This window comes from Sebastes umbrosus, chromosome 16 (assembly GCF_015220745.1).
Source record: "Sebastes umbrosus isolate fSebUmb1 chromosome 16, fSebUmb1.pri, whole genome shotgun sequence".
NCBI lineage: Eukaryota > Metazoa > Chordata > Actinopteri > Perciformes > Sebastidae > Sebastes > Sebastes umbrosus.
Genome location: NC_051284.1, coordinates 16523652 through 16542025, shown reverse-complemented (window position 1 = coordinate 16542025; position 18374 = coordinate 16523652). Strand labels below are relative to the sequence as shown.

Below are 18374 nucleotides of genomic sequence, written 5' to 3'. Positions count from 1 at the left end.
CGTTCAGTCATAGTCAGTGCATGGAGTGCCCGTGGCACGGAGAAGATCATCCTATCATTCTGCCTTGAATTAAGTAAAAAGAAAAAAACTCTTATGGTACGTGTCCACAGTGGCGTTTTTTATCGCGAGGGGACGCAACGCTACCCAACATTGGACGCTCGGTGGGCTGTCACTAGACACAAGGCAATATGCTCCTGATTGGACGAACGCTTTCACTCCGTTGGCTGCTGCTCCCAGCTTTCAAACCGGAAACAGTATGGAGGCTCGTTTGGAAACTTTCTTCTCTTATTTCAATAAAATAGTTCACCGAAATGTGTTTCTGAAAACATTTGAGGTGAGAAATAAGCCATGCAGTTGCTGAATCTGTCTTTTTTTGGATCGACAACGTTTATTTTAAAAGATTCTCAGGAGTTTCGAGAGGCGGCGAGTCGCGTCGGACGCCCGTGATTTACATAAAGTAGACTAGACCTCAACTTTATGCAAATGAGGAGCGGGCGTTGTGATGCTCCGTTTCTCGAATCGCGCCGCCACACTACCAGAATGCATTGCATGGCTGCTTACATAGACAATGAATGGGGAGCGTGGAAAGCACGAAGCCTGTGGACACGTACCATCAGTGAATGGAGTGCCCGTGGCGCGGAGAAGATCGTCCTATCATTCTGCCTTGATTTAATTAAAGAAAAAATAAAAAAAGAAACGGCTCTCGGACGGGAGCCGTTTCTTATCGTTCACTTAAAAGTGCCGGCTCTTTGAACCGGCTCGTTCGTGACCGACACATCCTTCGCAGCACAGTGTTGCTAACACGCTAAGCTAAGCTAACCCAACGGGCAGGTTGGTGTGTCGTAGATCCGTAGTTTGACGTCTTTATCTGTGGTGAAATAGTCCTGGACCGCGCAGAAGACCACGCTACACTCTTCTCGTATTTGTCTGGGATGTATGGATGGATAGTTGACGGACTCTCGTCGCTGTTTGAGCCCGTTACGGGACAAAACCCCACCGAGTGGCCCGGGAGAGGAGACGTTAGTGAGGAGGAGGTCCAGCGGCGGGAGAACCACAGCAGCAGACCGGCGAAACGAAACTACCAGAGGTCGGTTGGTCAACATTAAACACTGTTTATGTACTCTGTCTATGTGTTCACTAATAATAGTTGAATTGTTTGGTACACCATTGTACCCCCTTGGTTATTTGATGATGTAATTAAACGTTATCTAAAGCTATTTAACCTGTAACGATCATCTAACCTGCTAACGTTAACCAACTGACACTAACGTTCAGTTAAAGGACACTAACGGTCAGTTAACGGTCATCTAATCAGCTAACGTTCAGTTAACTGACACTAACGTTCAGTTAAATGACACTAACGGTCAGTTAACTGAGCGGTCGTTAAAGGTACTAACAGCCTCCCAGATGTAATGTTTGGGCTAGTTAACCCATGGTACACTTTCACACCTCTACACCTAGCTGATACTAATGCAGACTAATATAACAGCACTGCAATAAATTATAACCTTTATGAAGGTTATAATGTTTGTTCAAACTGTTTTAGAGAGGTGTTGAGTCAACTACATGGTCATTTAGGAGGCTGTAGTTCATGGTTCAGTTGAATTGTATTGAGAGATTGACATATTGGCAGAAAACTAATAATTGCCTAATCATGATGATTATTTGTTAATCAAAAACACCAAATATTCTCTGTTTTAAGCCTCTCAAATTTGAAGATTTGCTGCTTTTCTAAAAGCAGCAAAAAAGTAGTTTACATGAGTTTGTTTACAGGATGATTAAAGGTACTAACAGCCTCCTAAATGTAATGTTTGGGCTAGTTAACCCAAGGTACACTTTCACACCTTTACACCTAGCTGATACTAATGCAGACTAATATAACAGCACTGCGATACATTATAACCTTTATGAAGGTTATAATGTTTGTTCAAACTGTTTTTGAGAGGTGTTGAGTCAACTTCATGGTAATTTAGGAGGCTGTAGTTTATGGTACAGTTGAATTTCATTGTATTGAGAGAGGTGTTTTTAATAGTATGCCACCCCTATTTATATCAGTGAGGTATAATAATACATTACATTTCATATTGGCAGAAAAATTATTGGCAATTATTCTATGTATGATGTATATAAATTACTTGTTTCTTTGTTATTTCTCCATGATATTTTGTAGTATTGTGGTGATCATGTGATTGCTTCCCATTGGTTGTCAATATAATAATAGGTGAGGCCAAATCCACTTTGTTTGTTTGTTGAATGCCCTGACCAAGACCTACAGTGGTCGAAACATGTTGGCTTTTTTCATGATTTAGCCGCTACAATAAAGGCTTTTTAATATATTTCCTTCCTCGTTGCCACTTGTTTTAGTATTTTGGAGTGCCTGGATTGCCTTCCTGTCTATCCTGATTTCTTTCCCCCGTTTTCCAAGAGTACCCGACACATTTTACCTTATGGTTGAATACACAGAGCAACCAGTTATCTCGCTTTCCAAATAATTGGCAACTATTTAGTTAATCGCCTAATCATTAAGATTATTTGTTAAGCAACAATACCAAATATTCTCTGTTTTAAGCCTCTCAAAATTGAGGATTTGCTGCTTTTCTCTGTTTTTATATCACTGAAACTGAATATCTTTGAATTTTGTTCAGACAAGACAAGATGTTTGAAGATGTCACCTTGGACTTAATCATAGTTTCCCAGACAAACTTGGCAGATTACTCGATAAAGAAAGTTGTTAGTGTCAGCCCAAATATTTTGTCTACCCCATTTATATCAATACCAGTACACTAAAGAGTAGAAACACCACAAACTGCAGCCTCCTAAATGACCATAAAGTTGAATCAACACCTCTCTAAAACAATATTGACCCAAAGTGATCATTATAGCCTTCATTAAAATAGGATTTATTACAGAACGGTTGTATTAGACTGAACACATTTTAGGCAGGTGTATCTAAACAACTTGTCAACTTAATCAAAATGTAAGAGAGGCACAAATTGAATCTCATTGTTGATATTTATGTTATTGAGTCGGGAATATTGTGATATTTGATATTGTTAGAATAACCCATCTCAAACTTTGTTTTCCCTGTTGCAGTGTTGATGTCGCAGACGGTGTTTGCCAGAGTGACCCGGTAGAGGTGAAAAGACGGAGGCGAGGTTTGTTTAAGAAAACAGAAAAATCTTGATATTAATTCCAAAAGTCTCCCACAAATGAAGCCCGTTGTTGATTTGTGGTGTCCTGTGTGTCAGATGTAGTGATTAACTTTGTGAAGAAGACGGTGGCCGGGGTAGCGGGTCTGCTCAGGCTGCGGAACCCGCTGAAGACCAGGTTTGAGAAGTCCAGACATTATGAAGATACGCAGGTTTGTGCTCCAACTTCCTCCATCACACATGTGCATTTGAAGTTTGATACATTGAAATTACAGTCTGATCCACACAGAGCAGATTCCTAAATGTAATATAAAGTGTGAATGGGGAAGAAAGATCTGATCACAAGTGGTTCATTAAGTTGCGTTTGAGTCAATGTGACGGTTACACTACATTGAATGCTTAAAACAGTTTTATCTTGTAGAGTTTGGACAAGTAGATCAGGAACAGTAAATAACCACAGCTTAAGTTTGATTCTCTGCCGTTACATTTGTGATTTGTATTCTCCATCTTGAATTACCTTGTATTTCCTGTTTTGATCCAGCCCGTTACTCTGATGGGGATAGATGAGCTCCACACCTCGTGGCTGAACAGTTCTGAGTGGAGAATGAGTAAGTGAGGACGGCTGTTACTGCAGGAGAAGAATGATCTGTTGACTGTATTTATGTCCTTTTATTTCATCCGCACTCTTATCCCCAGTGTCATTTGGTTGTTTTCTCCACAGATAAACCAGTAGGTGGAGTGAATGAGAGGAGTGGGAAGAATCCCTTTCAGAGCTCCTCACCTCCTTTAATGAGGAAATACAGGCAAGTCACGGTCCAGCTCCTTTTCGCTCTCCCAGTTTGCTGTAAATATATACCCACAGGGCTGTATCACCTTTTGAAAATGCTCCTTTGCTAATGTACATAATGTTTTTGAATCCAGTGCGGCAGGGCTGTCTGCAGGGCTCCCCGACAGGGGGAAGGACAGGGAGAGGAGAGGCTCCCTCCAGCTGCTGCCCCCCAGACCTGCTCCAAGGGTGGGAACCACTAACCCTGATCTAACATGCAATGGCTTTGGATACAACCGCTGCTACAAGCCCAGTCTTACCGTGGAAGAGGTAAAATAGTCAATTATTATTATTTGTTATTTGTAGGGCTGTCAATCGATTAAAATATTTAATCGTGTTTAATCCAACATTATTTATCTGTTCAAAATGTACCTTAAATGGTGATGTGTTAAGTATTTAATAGCCTTATCAACATGGGAGTGGGCAAATATGCTGCTTTATGCAAATGTATGTATATATTTATTATTGTAAATCAATTAACAACACAAAACAGTGACAAAAATTGTCCAGAAACCCTCACAGGTACTGCACTTAGCATAAAAAATATGCTCAAATCATAACATGTCAACTTGCAGTCCAACAGGCAATAACAGCTGTCAGTGTGTCAGTGTGCTGACTTGACTATGACTTGCCCCAAACTTCATGTCATTATCATAAAGTGGGCATGACTGTAAAGAGGAGACTCGTGGGTACCCATAGAACCCATTTTCATTCACATATCTTGAGGTCAGAGGTCAAGAGACCCATTTGAAAATCGCCATTAGAGTTTTTCCTCGCCCAAATTTAGCGTAAATTTGGAGCGTTATTTAGCCTCCTTTGCGACAAGCTAGTATGACATGTTTTGTAGTTTCATATGATACCAGTATCTTCACTTTAGCTTTAAAACTGAGCCTGCTACAGCCTAAAAGTCCCTAGTTGCGTCAGTGCGTTTAAGAAATTTGTGAGGATATTTTGGGATAAGGATACTTTGGATAATCTGTCATTGTTTGTACAATTGTTATGAACCTGGACGTCTTTAAAATCCCGTCTGATACTCGATTTTTGACGCCAGCATTGATAACAATATTTGGAAGTTTAAAAAATCCAATAATGATATACCCACTTATAGTATATATTATTATTTAACATAAATACATAAAAAATTTTGATACGGATCCTTTTTTTTTTTTTGAGCGGAAGAAAAGGTGACCAAAATACATAATGAGTGGGACATTTTACAGCGTAAAAATAAACTTGTCAGTGCTCTCTGGTGGACAAACACTGTTTCTAAATGAACTCAAACCAAAGGAGTCGAAGGAGTAAAATTCACTCACACGATTTCTGTCTAATTAAGTTTTAACCAGTTACTCCCATTTACCGCTTTCAGCATTTAGAGTAACTAATGTAGTTTTAAGTTGCATTCATCACTAATCCTGCTTTCTGTACCACATGGCTGTCAGTTATCATATATTTGGGTTCTTCCTTCAGACCATAAAGCAGAACAATAAGGAGCACTACAGGCGTTTGCTGGAGATGGTAACCGAGAAATACAGCAAAAGCCAACCACTACCTTTCAACCAAACTAAACCGCAAGAGTGAGTATAACCCCATTATTCATGTCATCAGGGTCCATTTAACAACATACCGTAGGACATTAGCTACTCTCATATCCTCTTCTCCTTTTCCTCCCAGTGAGTCGCTTTCACAGGTTGATCACAAAACTGTTGCTTCAGGAAAAGCCTTTGAATCGGTGCCATGGAAGTCGGGATACACAAGTAAGACGCCTGTTCACCTTACTGATAACTGATCTGAATCTGTAAATGTATTTGTTTGTGATGGGTAGTTTTAAGGGATGCTTTTATTTCAGAGTTGTAGTTAAGTTGTAATTATTTCCTACTTTTTTTTTTTTTTTAATGGATTTAAACAATTCCTTGAATAAACAGACCAGTTTTCACATTACACAGCCAGTTGATTCAAACTAGATTGAAATGTGTCCACATCAGTAAAAATGTTCTAATGAATCTACCCTGCTCAACTGTCGCTTGTCTTTTTTTTGCACAGCTGCCCCAAGTGTGTTTACATGGAGAAATACATCTGCAACCAAGGACAGGTTAGTGTAGTATGTCTATGTATATATATACGCTGCTGTTCAAAAGTTTTGAACCACCTGTTATATTGATGCATTTGTTTTATTGATGTTTTTCTTCGGTCCATTTAGTCGACGATGTCCCCATATTCATTTCCCCCCAAATACCCTTCGATTTCGAATTCGTTTTCTAGTCCAGAAAAGCGTAAGTCACTCTCGATCATTATTGAACCACAACGGTGCATTTGGGCTCTAAATATTTTGGGAAGCTGTTTTCTTTCGGCCCTCTGCAGTCTACTCAGTGGTTAGACTGAATAGGTTTAAGCTGTGATTTGTCAGTCTATAGTATGTTCAGCTGATATTCCAATAGTGCTAACCCTCCTAGACTAACCTTATATTTCTATTGTGAAGTTTGAAGAATAGATCAGCTTGTTAAAGACATTATTGAGCACTTGTCTCTGAAACAGGAACCTGTTCTTATTTAAATCTGCACATATATTGATGCTAAGCTTCTTTCAACGACGACTGGTCTTTTCTTCTATTCTTACTGAACTGTTGCTCAGAGGGATCTTTGTCTCTATCTGTCCTTTCAATTGTCAGTCTGGTTGAACCATAAGACAGCGTTTTGTTCTCCATGTACAAAACAAAACCTTCATACAAAGTAACATCTATTTGTAAAGAAGACTTTCTACAATCTAAAAACATGAGAGACCATTCAAAGATATAGAGCAGTCCTCTCGGCCATCTGACTGTTCCCTATTTTGTGGCAGGAGATTCCAAACTTTTGAACGGCAGCGTATGCGTGTGTCATGTATACCGATTCATTCTGCTTATGTTACTAACTTCTATATGATTCATCTCCAGGTGGAGTAGCAGCTTGACTTTTAGTAAGACGTTCAGTGGAGCCTTTGAGGACACACAGCCTGTTAGATGTGCAAAGGTATTTGTAATTTCTCTCGCTATTTCACGACATGTCAAAGCACCCCATTAAGTTATAATTCTGGGCGGAAAAGGGAAATGTATTATTTCTGTCTATTATGTCGACCTGTGTTGCAGCAGAAACAGGCAGCAGATTTGGACCTTTCTACAGAAGTTGCCACTCGCCTCAATCTAGTGGACAGAGAAACCCCTGCCGTCAGTCTCCCAGACACACATTCTGCACATACAAGGCACATCGATGAGGACATACCCAGGCTGACCAAGGTGAGATGGCGAGGAGTGTGGCGTGTGTTGAAGAAAGCTTTCATGCAATATCTTTTGTTTCATGTATTTGTCATCTTTGTGTGTAGGAAATGGCAGCGGAGGTGAGTTTTGCTCTGGCTCAGAGTGATCCCAACCTTGTTCTCAGCGCAGCTTTCAAGCTACGCATCACACAGAGAGACCTGGCCACACTGCAGGAAGGCGGCTGGCTCAACGATGAGGTATGTACTGAGAGTGTGGAGACAGTTTTGATTAAGTTAATTACATCTGGGATGCCAATTTAGATTTAATTTCTATGAAATACAAGCAACCTTGGAGACACACAGAGCGACAGGGTGGGCAACTTCAGGGTCTGATAAGTTAAGCCAATGTTGAAGTGCCTCAACCTGCATTCTTTCTAATAGCCAGCAGGAGGCGACTCCTCTCGTTGCAAAAAGAAGTCTGATTGTATAGAAGTCTATGAGAAAATGAGCCTACTTCTCACTTGATTTATTACCTCAGTAAACATTGTAAACATGAGTTTATGGTCTCAATCTCTAGTTTCAAGTCTTCTTCAATACAGCATGATGTTCATTTAGTAAATTATGGTCCCATTTAGAGTCAAATAGACCATAAAGCAGGGCATGCTTTAGGGCAAGGCTACCTTGTGATTGACAGGATGGATTCAATGAATATACTGTACCAAACACTGTTTTCTGTGTCATCTATGTCACTGGCAGCATACTGTATCAAAACTAAGAGATGATAATAAGTCTTATATCATATTTAAGAACTATTTTTTAACATGCATTATATTGTGTTTTCTCTGTTTCGTTTACCAAGGTGATGAACTTCTACCTGTCTCTGGTCATGGAGCGGTGCTCCGGTGAAGCAGCAGGATTAAAAATCTACTCGTTCAGCACCTTCTTCTTCCCGAAGCTGCGGGGCGGAGGAGGCGGGCAGGCTGGAGGACACGCTGCTGTGAAGCGCTGGACCAAGGCTGTCGACCTCTTCCTCTACGACCTCATCCTGGTCCCTCTGCACCTGGGCGTCCACTGGGCAATGGCTGTGAGTCAGAAGCACAATGACTACAGATGTGTGTTTGTTCCCCAATGTCACATTCCTCCTTTTTAGTTGGAGATTCTTGGCAGACGCTTGAGCAGTTCTTGATAATCCATTTGTCACTTCTAAGTATTTCCTTTATGTCAATCAGTGTGAAAAATCCTAATTACATCCACTGTGGTTCAGTGTTACAAAAAAATCCAAGGGGGGTAATTATACTATATATTTTAACTTATTCCTTCCCTCTCTCTTTCATTCCAGGTGATTGATTTCAAGTCAAAGACGGTGAAGTCATATGATTCGATGGGCCAGAGGCACGATGACATCTGTAGTCTTTTACTGTGAGTCCTCATTGTGTTCTTATGCTTTTGGTTATCTGGCCATTTTAACTGCTTTTTTCCATATCTCTCCCTGTATTCTTGCACAATTAATGGCATCAATATGCTCATTTTCCAGACTCTACCTTAAAGAGGAGCACAAAGTAAAGAAAGGCAGAGAGCTTGACAGCCCCAAATGGACTATTGGAAGCTTGAAGGTAAGTCAAAGTGATTCATCACTAAATTGAATATTTTATTTTTTACTGAGATTAATGTTTTCGATTAATGCACATGCCTCTATAGGAGATTCCCCAGCAGAGAAATGGCAGTGACTGTGGTGTTTTTGCCTGTAAATATGCTGACTATATCGCAAAAGGAAGGCCTCTCACCTTTAGACAGGTATACACTTTGTTTTCCGCTACTATAGTAACACTTTTTTTGTTTCATTTTATTTCCTACAACATTTTTTTAATATAAACACTGAAAGTAACATTTGCCTCTTTGTCTACAGTGCCACATGCCACTCTTCAGGAAATTAATGATTTGGGAAATCCTCAATCAGAAGCTGCTATAGAGGATCGCAACAATCTCAATCAACCGCCTAACAGTGACTCTCTCAATGGGAGCAACATCTGTGTACAGTAACTACATGGTGAAGAAAAAATAAATGAATGGGCCAAAGAAGTGGACTCAACTGACTGAAATCTAACCCAGTGTAGCTGTTCTGGTCTGGAGAAATTATAACATTAGTCTTAAAAGTCCCTTTTTTCTGTCGGGGACGTATTGTCACTTTGTAATCTCTGAGTTGGAGTTGGAGACTGGATGGAAGACGTGTATGTGTTACACAAGTTTTGGCACTACTGACTGAATGGCTTTTTTATTGACTTTGGATTGTTGGTTCTTCTGTTTGAAGTTCTGCCTGAAGTGCCTTCAGCCCTCTGACACTGAGCTCAACGAAGAGCATGCTTTTGTATATTTGGGGAAATTACTTGGTGTCACACAACTCACAATTTGTTGAAGTAGATTGTTGCAGTGACATTTTAGGGTAATTTGGCTGATCCCTTCCCAGTTATGATCAACAGAGTGGATGAAAACCAACTAAAATGCTATTTAATCATGAAACTCGATCTCTCTCTGTGAAATAGACAATGAAAATGAAAATACCTCCTTTCCATTCCCCTTTTCAGTGAAAAAATATGCATGGTTGAGCGCTTGTAGTATGTTTGTTTTGTTATTATTTATGACTTGACTGGATGAGAAAGTGTTTTTGGAGTGTGTATAGTTTGTTTTTCCTCCGCGAGTGGAGCATTAATAGTTGTTTCCCCGTATGTAACATAAGGCGCTGTTTCATATGTGACTCTTTTACATGAGCATATTGCAAGAGGCTACTTAGGGCTATCCATTGACTTACAGTATAGTATACTGCATAGCAAACTACTGTACACACATGCATGCTTGAGTTCATGCTTTAAAAATGTGATTTTCTTTTTCTTTTTTTTTTCCTCCCTGTAATAAAGTATTTCATTTTTTTTAAATTGGAGTTTGATATCTTAAATGACTCCTGCTTCAACTGGAGCTGGAAGGCATGATCTAAAATTTATATTACTCAATATTATATTACAAATGTAAACAGTCTTGGTAGTCTGCTACATCAGGGATTGTAACGCAAACTGGGGAGCAGACACGCAACTAGTACAAATTCTATTAGTTATTGAGAATCATTAAAACACGGGGCAATAAACCTGCAGTAAAAGGTGCATATTTGTATTTCATACAATGCCCCAGTGTGTATCTCTATATTGTATAACTATATTTCTCCAGAGTGCCGGTGTTGTGCCTGCCCGCCGAGATCTGCATGCACCTCCTGGGAGCGTACATATTTATAAATATTTTTATGGAAATTCATGATTTTTCTTCAGTAACTTCCATGTAGTTCATGTAATATACACATTGCGTGTAATACAAATGTTGAAATGTCCCAAAATGGCATTTTTTGCCTAAAATGTAGAGGGGAACATTCAACAAATCGATTATTAATATTATACTTAGTAATTTCTAAGCTATTTATTTGGACTTTATGCCTGCCTTTCGATTTTCTAACATTTTTTTTAGGCGAAGTTTGCAGCTTTTATTCTGACAATCAAAACAAGAACAGGAAACGATAAGAGCAGAATGCTTACATCTTGCTTTATGATCATTTTTATTTAGCCTACCCTCATTGATATAAATCCACATTTTGATTTTTCTAAGTCAAAGTGATAAGATATTAAATCCAAACTATGCAATAGTGAGTCAATAAATCATAGTTTTGATTTTGATCATGTGCCTTTTGTATACGTTTGTCATTTCTGTTATAATGACATGTTTTTTGTTTATGTTTTAAATTACTATGCAAAAACTGCATTATTTAGCTAAATATCTAAATTTAAAAAAGTAATGTGTACCATCAAAATTACTTCACACACCAATGACCTCCTCATGGTTGTACTACAACATTTAGTTTAGAAAAAACATTATATTGCATAATTCTTTTGAATTTTTAATGGCAAAATATTCAATAACTTCAGTATTATGCAGTGTAGTACCACCAAAATCACTTCACACACCAATGGTCTCTTCCTGATTATACTTATTAAACTAATTAAGACATTTTGATGGCACTACACTTTATAATACTGAAGTTATTGAATATTTATCCCATTAAAAATTCACCAAAATTATGCAAAAGCATATTTTTCCAAACTAAGTGTTGTAGTACAACCATGAGGAGATCATTGATGTGTGAAGTAATCTTGGTGGTACTACACTGTATAATACTGATTGCATGTGGGATTTTCTTTAGCTGTAAAACTAGTGACTAGTTAAAATCCTGATCCACTCCAGACCAGCTGGTGGCAGTAATGCAACATGAAGTTGTTTGCAAACCGCCATAAAAAACTCCAACGAAGAAGAAGAAGACGAATAATAATAATAATAAGAAGAAGAACAGGAAGAACTGAAGGAAGAAGAAGCGTCCATGTGTTCTAACTCTAACATTAAAACTTAGAAGAGAAGTAGAAAGTTTGGTCTTTGTTTTGGTTTTATCAGCCAGTTATCATGCCTAACTTCAAAACAGTAGTTTGGCCTAAAGTGATTTTATTTGGGGACTCCATCACACAGGTGAGCTCATAATAAATCCACTTTAATGACTGTTGTGTTATGCAAAACAGCATAATACAGCTTGCATAATACATGCTGGTAGCTAACTGTGCTGTTGATTCTTTCAGTTTTCATTTCAAGCCAGTGGTTTTGGTGCAGAAATTGCAGACAAACTAGCAAGGTAAGTAGTTTCCTATATATCAGTTCTTCATTTGTTGTAACCTTAATGGAAGTGCTCATCTAATTTCTTATGTATTTTAGTAACAGCTGTTTAGAGTTATGAATTAAAAATGAATTCAAGTCACAACAGCAACCAAACTAAATAGTGTGCTTTCCACTAATCTCTGAATCTGACATATGTGTCCTTGTAGGAAGTGTGATGTAGTAAACAGAGGATTCTCTGGCTACAACTCCAGATGGGCTAAGATAGTTCTTCCTCGCCTCATCAACAACAGCCCAAACTCAGCAGACAACAACAACAACATAGCTGCTGTCACTGTCTTCTTTGGAGCCAACGACTGTTCACTGGAAGGTACAGAGTCACACACACATAAACCCTCTAATGACAGTTTAAGAAGTTTAGTGGTGATACATATTTTTGCTGCAAACTCTCTGTGTCTGATTTCAGAAGTATAGATCTCTATAATTATTTTCTTCTTACAAAAGACGTCGTACACAGATGTATGGTATCTGAAAACATTTAAAGGGGCAGAAGCTGACACATCCTGACTTTTAGTCATAGTATAGTACGTAGAAAAAAAGTCAGAATATTGTATGTTGAAAAAGTGAAAAAAAAAGTCAAAGTTATATTTCGAAAAAACTGAAAAAAGTCATTATAGTATGTCGAAAAAAGTCATATTATAGTGTGTCGAAAAAAGTCAAATTATAGTATGTCGAAAAAAGTCATATTATAGTGTGTCGAAAAAAGTCAAATTATAGTATGTCGAAAAAAGTCAAATTATAGTATGTCGAAAAAAGTCATATTATAGTATGTCGAAAAAAGTCAAATTATAGTATGTCGAAAAAAGTCAAATTATAGTATGTCGAAAAAAGTCATATTATAGTATGTCGAAAAAAGTCAAATTATAGTATGTCGAAAAAAGTCATATTATAGTATGTCGAAAAAAGTCAAATTATAGTATGTCGAAAAAAGTCAAATTATAGTATGTCGAAAAAAGTCATAGTATAGTATGTCGAAAAAAGTCATATTATAGTATGTCGAAAAAAAGTCATATTATAGTATGTCGAAAAAAAGTCATATTATAGTGTGTCGAAAAAAGTCATATTGTAGTATGTCGAAAAAAAGTCATATTATAGTGTGTCGAAAAAAGTCATATTGTAGTATGTCGAAAAAAAGTCATATTATAGTGTGTCGAAAAAAGTCATATTATAGTATGTCGAAAAAAGTCAAATTATAGTATGTCGAAAAAAAGTCATATTATAGTATGTCGAAAAAAGTCAAATTATAGTATGTCGAAAAAAGTCATATTATAGTATGTCGAAAAAAAGTCATATTATAGTATGTCGAAAAAAGTCATAGTATAGTATGTCGAAACACAGATGTCGTGCAAAATACAAACATATTTTGCACGTGAATATTTGTTTACTCATTGGGAGTATTATACAGTTTGGTTAAACAATTGTGTCCTCCGTGCCTCAGGAGGAGCTTATCTCCTTAGTTTGAGTAAATAATGATAGTTATGTGATCAATGTAACCTTGGGCTTGGAGACTAGATTTTTTTTAAAGAGTCTTTAGGGGGCAAAAAAGTCATGGTATAGTATGTCGAAAAAGTGAAAAAAAAAGCTATAGTATAACATGACGAGAAAAAAAAAGTCATAGTATAGTATGTTGAAAAAAAGTCATAGTGTAGTATGTCGAAAAAAGTCATATTATAGTGTGTCGAAAAAAGTCATATTATAGTATGTCGAAAAAAGTCATATTATAGTATGTCGAAAAAAAGTCATATTATAGTGTGTCGAAAAAAGTCATATTGTAGTATGTCGAAAAAAAGTCATATTATAGTGTGTCGAAAAAAGTCATATTATAGTATGTCGAAAAAAGTCAAATTATAGTATGTCGAAAAAAAGTCATATTATAGTATGTCGACAAAAAGTCATATTATAGTATGTCGAAAAAAGTCATATTATAGTATGTCGAAAAAAAGTCATATTATAGTATGTCGAAAAAAGTCATAGTATAGTATGTCGAAACACAGATGTCGTGCAAAATACAAACATATTTTGCACGTGAATATTTGTTTACTCATTGGGAGTATTATACAGTTTGGTTAAACAATTGTGTCCTCCGTGCCTGAGGAGGAGCTTATCTCCTTAGTTTGAGTAAATAATGATAGTTATGTGATCAATGTAACCTTGGGCTTGGAGACTAGATTTTTTTTAAAGAGTCTTTAGGGGGCAAAAAAGTCATGGTATAGTATGTCGAAAAAGTGAAAAAAAAAGCTATAGTATAACATGACGAGAAAAAAAAAGTCATAGTATAGTATGTTGAAAAAAAGTCATAGTGTAGTATGTCGAAAAAAGTCATATTATAGTGTGTCGAAAAAAGTCATATTATAGTATGTCGAAAAAAGTCATATTATAGTATGTCGAAAAAAAGTCATATTATAGTGTGTCGAAAAAAGTCATATTGTAGTATGTCGAAAAAAAGTCATATTATAGTGTGTCGAAAAAAGTCATATTATAGTATGTCGAAAAAAGTCAAATTATAGTATGTCGAAAAAAAGTCATATTATAGTATGTCGACAAAAAGTCATATTATAGTATGTCGAAAAAAGTCATATTATAGTATGTCGAAAAAAAGTCATATTATAGTATGTCGAAAAAAGTCATAGTATAGTATGTCGAAACACAGATGTCGTGCAAAATACAAACATATTTTGCACGTGAATATTTGTTTACTCATTGGGAGTATTATACAGTTTGGTTAAACAATTGTGTCCTCCGTGCCTGAGGAGGAGCTTATCTCCTTAGTTTGAGTAAATAATGATAGTTATGTGATCAATGTAACCTTGGGCTTGGAGACTAGACTTTTTTTAAAGAGTCTTTAGGGGGCAAAAAAGTCATGGTATAGTATGTCGAAAAAGTGAAAAAAAAGCTATAGTATAACATGACGAGAAAAAAAAAAGTCATAGTATAGTATGTTGAAAAAAAGTCATAGTGTAGTATGTCGAAAAAAGTCATATTATAGTGTGTCGAAAAAAGTCATATTATAGTATGTCGAAAAAAGTCATATTATAGTATGTCGAAAAAAGTGAAAAAAGTCATATTGTAGTATGTCGAAAAAAGTCATATTGTAGTATGTCGAAAAAAGTGAAAAAAGTCATAGTATAGTATGTCGAAACACAGATGTCGTACAAAATACAAACATATTTTGCACGTGAATATTTGTTTACTCATTGGGAGTATTATACAGTTTGGTTAAACAATTGTGTCCTCCGTGCCTGAGGAGGAGCTTATCTCCTTAGTTTGAGTAAATAATGATAGTTATGTGATCAATGTAACCTTGGGCTTGGAGACTAGACTTTTTTTAAAGAGTCTTTAGGGGGCAAAAAAGTCATGGTATAGTATGTCGAAAAAGTGAAAAAAAAGCTATAGTATAACATGACGAGAAAAAAAAAGTCATAGTATAGTATGTTGAAAAAAAGTCATAGTGTAGTATGTCGAAAAAAGTCATATTATAGTGTGTCGAAAAAAGTCATATTATAGTATGTCGAAAAAAGTCATATTATAGTATGTCGAAAAAAGTGAAAAAAGTCATATTGTAGTATGTCGAAAAAAGTCATATTATAGTATGTCGAAAAATGTCATATTGTAGTATGTCGAAAAAAGTGAAAAAAGTCATAGTATAGTATGTCGAAACACAGATGTCGTACAAAATACATACATATTTTGCACGTGAATATTTGTTTACTCATTGGGAGTATGATACAGTTTGGTTAAACAATTGTGTCCTCTGTGCCTGAGGAGGAGCTTATCTCCTTAGTTTGAGTAAATAATGATAGTTATGTGATCAATGTAACCTTGGGCTTGGAGACTAGACTTTTTTTAAAGTCTTTAGGGGGCAAAAAAGTCATGGTATAGTATGTCGAAAAAGTGAAAAAAAAGCGATAGTATAACATGACGAGAAAAAAAAAGTCATAGTGTAGTATGTTGAAAAAAAGTCATATTATAGTATGTCAAAAAAAAAGTCATATTATAGTATGTCGAAACAAAAGTCATATTATAGTGTGTCGAAAAAAGTGAAAAAAGTCATATTATAGTATGTCGAAAAAAGTCATATTATAGTATGTCGAAAAAAGTGAAAAAAGTCATATTGTAGTATGTCGAAAAAAGTCATAGTATAGTATGTCGAAACACAGATGTCGTACAAAATACATACATATTTTGCACGTGAATATTTGTTTACTCATTGGGAGTATGATACAGTTTGGTTAAACAATTGTGTCCTCTGTGCCTCAGGAGGAGCTTATCTCCTAAATTTGAGTAAATAATGATAGTTATGTGATCACTGTAACCTTGGGCTTGGAGACTAGACTTTTTTAAAGATTCTTTGTGCTGCATCTTTGCCTGTGTTACTATCTGTCTCTGTACAGTAGAGCAGACAGGAAGGGAGGGGAGAGAGAGGGATATGACATGCAACAAAAGCAATGCCTGATCTGGTGGGAATGCAGCCTAAGTTAAGTTACGTAACAAACATACTTAACCCACACCATGATCTTTTCTTTCCTAAACTTAACTTAAAAGTTAAAATAGTTTTGATCCCTAAACCTAATGTAATTGTAATGTGCTGTTAAGAGGTTGTGGTCATTTCACGTATTCCTGTGAGATCACGATTTCTGCCACTTTGGATTTAATCCGATTAACAAACTATCAAAATGTACACAGACCGGAGTTCTGTCAATCTGCACTTGATTGCTCTTTCTCAACGACCGGATATGTGTCTCAGTAAACGGCATTTCAATTGTAAGAGCTGAATGTGAAAGTGCATTGTCCCGTTTTTAGAATAACCGTGTTTAGCATTTACTATGATATTTTTATGAATTTTGTCTGACATACTATACTATGACATTTATCTGACATACTATGACAATTTTATGATACACTATACCATTACATTTTTATCACATACTATACTATGACTTTTTATTGCATTTTTATGGAATACTATACTATGACTGTTTTTTACGACATACTATAATATGCCTTTTTTCACTTTTCGACATACTATACTATGACTTTTTTCAATTTTTTCGACACAGTATTATACTATAACTTTTTTTTCGACATACTATACTTTGACTTTTTTTCACTTTTTCGACATACTATATACTATGACTAAAAGTCAGGATGTGTCAGCTTCTGCCCCTTTAAATGTTTCCAGATGTCATACAGTGACTGTATGAGTGGCGTAGGCCTTTTTGTGATTGTCCAAAATTGAAAACAACATAGAAAATATTGTCAGAAATAATTATTCATCCTTTTCTAATGTCTGTATGATTTTTCCTCCTTTCATCCGTTCATGTCATGCAGATAAAAACCCCCAACAGCACGTCCCTCTGCAGGAGTACGCCGAGAACCTGAAGGAGATCACCAGCTATCTGGCTTCAGCTGGAGTGTCAGCAGGCAAAGTTATCTTCATCACCCCTCCACCTCTTAATGAGCGTGCCTGGGAGAAGGAGTGCATTTTGAAAGGTAACACTCATTCACAATTGTATCCTCTCTCTTGTTCTTGTATCGTCACACAGACCAATTTTATGCTCCATGCCTACAAAGATCACGAGTGCTTCTTTGTGCCTTTTTTTTCAGGATGTCCTCTCAATCGTTTCAACTCTTCAGCGGGGCAGTATGCGCAGGCGTGTGTCCAGGCTGCCAGTCAGTGTGGTGCAGATGTCCTGGACCTCTGGACGCTGATGCAGAAAGATGGAGTGGTGGGTACTTGTTGGGGTCGCTGCTGCGTGTTGTCAGAGGCCACTGTAGAATTTTGAATCAGCTGATAAATTTAATGGGCAGGAAGAATGTAAGCTTCTTTTGTTTGATGGACATTTACGATTTTAGATAAATGCAGTTAATATTGGTGTTTGTAAATGTTTCAAATCTTATAATTGTCCCAATATGAGAAACTGAAAACACTGACGTTAATGTGACCAGATGCAGTATTGAGATTTTTCACAATGCCCCATCATCTTCCTCTAAATGAATAATTTAAAGCCTTCCTGTTTTGTCCTCTGCTGCACAGGACTACTCAGTCTATCTGTCTGACGGGCTGCATCTCTCACAGAAGGGAAACCAGTTTGTGGCTCAGCACCTGTGGGGGCTGTTGGAGAGTCGTGTGGCCGACCTGCCCTTCATCCTTCCTTACTGGGGAGACGTTGACACCAAGAGTCCCGAGAGCAGTCTACTCTGTGACCAGTGAAGGAGAGAGCTTTGGAAAATATCTTCAAGATCTTACGGAGCTGGATATTCTGGGGAGATCAACAGCTACCAGCACTCCCTTTTTATGCACTTATTGGAAATTTCCAGGTGAACTGAGAGCCTGACACTGGACTGCATTCCTGCTATGAAACAATAAAGAAGCTGTGATTTGGTTTTTGCCAGTATGTCAAATGCGAGACCATGTA

At 37.0% G+C, this 18374-nt stretch overlaps 2 protein-coding genes across 3 annotated transcripts; both read left to right on the top strand.

Annotated features, from left to right (window-relative positions):
- Positions 1–669: 669 nt before the first annotated feature.
- senp2 (SUMO specific peptidase 2) lies at positions 670–10129 on the top strand. 2 transcript variants are annotated; one of them, XM_037746944.1, is made up of 17 exons: positions 670–1087; positions 3094–3155; positions 3249–3361; positions 3691–3757; positions 3871–3952; positions 4071–4245; positions 5443–5549; positions 5647–5729; positions 6016–6064; positions 6905–6980; positions 7100–7243; positions 7330–7461; positions 8063–8287; positions 8543–8622; positions 8738–8816; positions 8902–8997; positions 9110–10129. In XM_037746944.1, the coding sequence occupies exons 1-17, from the start codon at positions 933–935 to the stop codon at positions 9170–9172; spliced, it is 1788 nt and encodes a 595-aa protein (XP_037602872.1). In that variant the 5' UTR covers positions 670–932; the 3' UTR covers positions 9173–10129. The 2 variants fall into 2 exon arrangements, with proteins under 2 accessions (XP_037602872.1, XP_037602871.1); XM_037746943.1 differs by having other exon boundaries at positions 671–1087; positions 7097–7243.
- Positions 10130–11542: 1413 nt separating this feature from the next.
- iah1 (isoamyl acetate hydrolyzing esterase 1 (putative)) lies at positions 11543–18365 on the top strand. The gene is made up of 6 exons (XM_037746360.1): positions 11543–11757; positions 11865–11917; positions 12108–12268; positions 17287–17448; positions 17563–17684; positions 17993–18365. Exons 1-6 carry the CDS (start codon positions 11695–11697, stop codon positions 18167–18169), a joined length of 738 nt encoding a protein of 245 aa, XP_037602288.1. The 5' UTR covers positions 11543–11694; the 3' UTR covers positions 18170–18365.
- Positions 18366–18374: the final 9 nt, after the last annotated feature.

Bases quoted from the DNA above. Each gene is read 5' to 3' on its own strand.
- iah1 (XM_037746360.1), top strand. From the start codon at position 11,695: ATGCCTAACTTCAAAACAGTAGTTTGGCCTAAAGTGATTTTATTTGGG. The intron at 12,269-17,286 runs GTACAGAGTCAC...CATGTCATGCAG, and splicing joins CAACGACTGTTCACTGGAAG to ATAAAAACCCCCAACAGCAC. The intron at 17,685-17,992 runs GTGGGTACTTGT...TCTGCTGCACAG, and splicing joins TGATGCAGAAAGATGGAGTG to GACTACTCAGTCTATCTGTC.
- senp2 (XM_037746943.1), top strand. From the start codon at position 933: ATGTATGGATGGATAGTTGACGGACTCTCGTCGCTGTTTGAGCCCGTT. The intron at 7,244-7,329 runs GTGAGATGGCGA...CTTTGTGTGTAG, and splicing joins ACATACCCAGGCTGACCAAG to GAAATGGCAGCGGAGGTGAG. The intron at 8,817-8,901 runs GTAAGTCAAAGT...ATGCCTCTATAG, and splicing joins GGACTATTGGAAGCTTGAAG to GAGATTCCCCAGCAGAGAAA.